The sequence below is a fragment of the Pelophylax lessonae genome, assembly GCF_965119305.1.
Source record: "Pelophylax lessonae genome assembly, chromosome: 7".
Classification (NCBI taxonomy): Eukaryota; Metazoa; Chordata; class Amphibia; order Anura; family Ranidae; genus Pelophylax; species Pelophylax lessonae.
The window spans coordinates 137,635,441-137,639,526 of NC_138774.1; the positions used below are offsets into that span (position 1 = coordinate 137,635,441).

The 4,086-nt window shown below is 42.1% G+C and overlaps 1 protein-coding gene across 1 annotated transcript; it reads right to left on the bottom strand.

The window, feature by feature from the left end:
* Window positions 1-375: 375 nt before the first annotated feature.
* LOC309560542 (uncharacterized protein) lies at window positions 376-1,077 on the bottom strand (the record flags this gene model as incomplete). Its single annotated transcript, XM_082264172.1, has 2 exons — window positions 376-500; window positions 957-1,077. The coding sequence occupies 2 exons, from the start codon at window positions 1,075-1,077 to the stop codon at window positions 376-378; spliced, it is 246 nt and encodes an 81-aa protein (XP_082120298.1).
* Window positions 1,078-4,086: the final 3,009 nt, after the last annotated feature.

Here is a 4,086-nt window from a genome sequence, read left to right on the forward strand (position 1 = left end):
TTTATATCTTTATGTTTGAAGCCTGAAATGTGGCAAAAGGTTGCAAAGTTCAAGGGGGCCGAATACTTTCGCAAGGCACTGTATGTTCAAGCAGGGGCTCAGAGCTTCAACAGAAGCTGCTGAAATGAGCAGTTTGTGTTTAAGTGAGAGGGTTATAGACATTCTGATATATTGACACTTCCTGTGATCCTTTGTAACAAACACAGCCTTTTTCATCAACAACAGAGTAAACTACCAGATTTAAAGAGATTTAAAAAGTTGATGCATACCTTTAAAAAATAGCTTTCTATGAAGCGCTTACAGACTTGATGGCCATGCTCATTGTGATAGGATTCTGGGATTGTCAGACTAGGGTTCTCATCAGTGTCTTGAAACTCAATATCCAGGATGGAAGTTATGAAGGAAGCAGAAGGCCAAAAACACATTGCCAACTTTTTCAGGCCTATAGCACAGAAAACCACCAGATAGTGAGATATATCGGAACCCTCCTTTAAGAACCCCAAAGGTTCACTCAAAACATCTTGTCTTAGTAATTGCTGCATTGTGGTGAAATTCTGCAGATGTTGAGCACCTCAAGAGTGATGATAGCAGCCAGGGCAGACAAGGATAGCCAGAATCACCTACAAGACAGTTTTAAAATGCCATTTTTAAAAAAAAGCAATATTATATCATGATGAGTGGGTAATTACAGGAACATTTCTTATCTACATGTTGTTTTTTATTGCTGAACATGATTGTAATGTGAAGGCCTTAGGCCAAATGTAAAGTGTCTTTAGATGGAAATGGTTGCACAAGGTTGAGGATCTGGTTTAGCCATTTCTTTAACAGCCAAGGCTGTAAATGTGCTGTGTATATTTGAGGTGTGAGGAGTGAACACAGGAGGGTAACATATTAACATACATGTATGATGTATGTGAAATGCATTGAGACATATTTGCTGATAAAAAGTGTCTTACCAAGAATCCAGACTTTAGTTATTCTGTTAGTGTCAAAATTATGGTAGAGCTGTGATTGCCTTAATATGTGGGTATCGTGGACGGATCCTGGGAAGCCGGTGACCACATTTCTGATCACCATTTCATTGCAGACAACCTGTATGTTTAGGGAGTAGTCAGGGCCGGTGCAACCACTAGGCGAACTAGGCAGCCGCCTAGGGCACACTACCACCAAGGGCGCAGCCATGGCCAGTGCCACATTTTTCTCCTGTCACCTCCTCATCCCCGGTGGATGTCACATCTAGAGAGGGGGGCAGTATGCACAGGAAGGGGGGTGTAGGGATAAAGGGGGGCAGTGTGTGCAGGAAGGGGGTGTAGCATTAAAGGAGGGCAGTGTGTGCAGGTAGGGGGTGTAGCATTAAAGGGGGGCAGTGTGTGCAGGAAGGGAGATGTAGGGTTAAAGGAGGGCAGTGTGTACAGGAAGAGGGGTGTAGGATTAAAGAGGGCAGTGTATACAGGAAGGGGAGTGTAGGGTTAAAGGTGGGCATTATGTGCAGGAAGGGGGGCAAGTACAGTTTTTTTTTTGAGGGGGGGGGGCGCAAGTGGCTGGTCTTGCCTAGGGTGCAAAATAGTCTAGCACCGGCCCTGGGAGTAGTATCCGTTCCTGTTACAGGAGATGTGTTCTTCATCAGAGGGAGCAAAAACTGTCTATGACACCCATGACATTGGGAATCCCAGCTACAGTAAAGAATGTGTTCCTAATCTGATTCCACTCCTGAGGTGTGTTTTTGCAGGTAGATATATTTGTGAGCAATTTGCCAGAAACCCTGCGGGGCCTTAGCAAGCAAACATAAGAAAGATGGCTGTTATAGCCCCACCACCTCTCCTGCTACTGTCTGATAGGAGGCCTTGTCCATAAAGTGCAGGACAGCCAGCAACTTGGTCATGGGTGGTATGGCATGTCTACACAGTGTGGGACACTTCAAAAAAGGTCTCAATTCCCCAAAGTGAAGCATAATGAGGTCCTCCAAAATTTAGATAGTGTTCTGCTTCAGGGAAATCATCCTGCAAGGTGCGCTGCCTAAAGAAACATGGATACATGACAACAACCCTTCCACTTCTTCACTTCTTCTTGCCCTCCTTAGAATGGCCTGAAACTCCAACAAATTTGCCTCAAATAGCTCCATTAGGGTTGTCGGGGAGAGCAATGCGATGTCCAGCTGGCAAATGAGGTTAGACTATTCAAATGTTCATTAGATTGTGATTAGGCACCCTTTTTTTAAACATTTCCGTGCCCTGCCCATTCAGGTGTGATGACCATCATCACTTTCATGATTACTGCATGCCTGGACCCCTGCTTATTTACCGCATCCATTTAATTATTTATTTCCTTCTATGAATCGAGTTTAACACCTGTTTATGGGTATTTACCAAGCTTTCTTCAGTGTTTTGTGGTAAATACTGCAAAACCGTATAGTAAATTCACAGTTTCAGGATCACATGCGATATTTAGGGAAGCTGTGTCTAGACACCTACATACCACAAGCGATCTGGTCTGTGAATGGAGCCCACAGACATCAGAGCAAGTGCAGTGTCATTATGGTAACATTTTACTACTGGGTCAGTGATAAGAGACATTTGCTTGCTGCTTTGATGACACTATGGGGTTTATTTACTAAAACTGGAAAGTGCAAAATCAGGTGCACCTCTGCATAGAAATCAATCAGCTTCCAGATTGTATTGCCAAAGCTTAATTGAGCAAGCTGACTTTAGAAGCTGATTGACTGCCATGCACAGCTGCACCAGATTCTGAGTGCACCAGCTTTGGTAAATCTACCCCTGGATGTCAGTGTAGCCAGCCATTGTCTCTGATCACCACCATAACAATACAATGTTACCATACTGATATTGCACGTGCTCTGGTGACAGTATGTAAACAATATATATCAATATGTATCTATCTTCTGTTTTGGTTTTCTTTTTTCATACTGTCACTAGAGCAGTGCATTGTCACTATGGTGACTGTGATGGGAGTCACTTTAGTTGGGGGGCCCGAGGAACCCAGCTTACTTTCAAGAGGTTGAGACATTGCTCTCTCAGCTCCCTAGGCCCCTCTTATTTGTAAGTCACCCTGTGTCTATTAGTGACACAGGGTGACCAAGGAAATGATAGACAGGTACTTAATGGACACTGAGAATATCATTTGAATTACTTCAAATGGGACAGTAATATTTATCAACCATATATCTCAAGAAATATATGAAGACTAGTCCTGGCCTGTTTGATTCTGAGCATGTACATTGAAAGAGTTAATCACATTGGTATCTGTTCCATGTTCTTCAATGTCAGAGACAGACAGTCTGTCACTGGTGGTCTCTTCCTATTGTCTGTGAATTAAGATGTGATGTGTTTTCTGTTAAGCCTGTCTGTCCCATTGTTAATGAACTCACATATTGTTTCTGTCCAGATGGCTAGATAATTAGTTCAAGTTAATTCTATTTCTGTATACAATTTCATCTGCATATGATAATTTAATCAGGCACGTGACCTGGTGGGGTAATTTGATCAGGAGGGGGAAGTCCTCATGTGTGTATAAATGAAATACATATAGTTACATAGTAGGTGAGGTTGAATAAAGACAATAGTCCATCCAGTTCAACCTTTGTAGGTGTGTGTGGCCCTAATCATCTCTCATATGTCCCCTGAATGTTCAGATCCTTGAGATGTACATCTAAGAGTCTTTTGAAAGCAACCATACTTCCCACAGAAACCACCTCTTGTGGTAGAGAATTCCACAATCTTGTAGCCCTAACAGTAAAGACCCCCCCCCCCGCGTTGCCTGAGGTTAAAATGCTTCTCCTCTAATCGCATTGTATGCCCTCGAGTCCTCATGCAATCCTTTCGACTGATTTTAAAATTTTATCGATATATTGCTTGAAATTGTTTTTACATTGACTATTAAGCACATGTAATTAAGTATTTATCCAGCCTTGTAATATTTATTCTTACATTTACTGAAATTTAAACATAATTAGATATACCGATCATGTATAATTGTAATGTGTATGAGATAGGTCCAATATAATTGTAAGAAATGTATTATTATCAACCAGTAGAGGGCATCACAAAGGTGCATAGCGTTATACCTTAC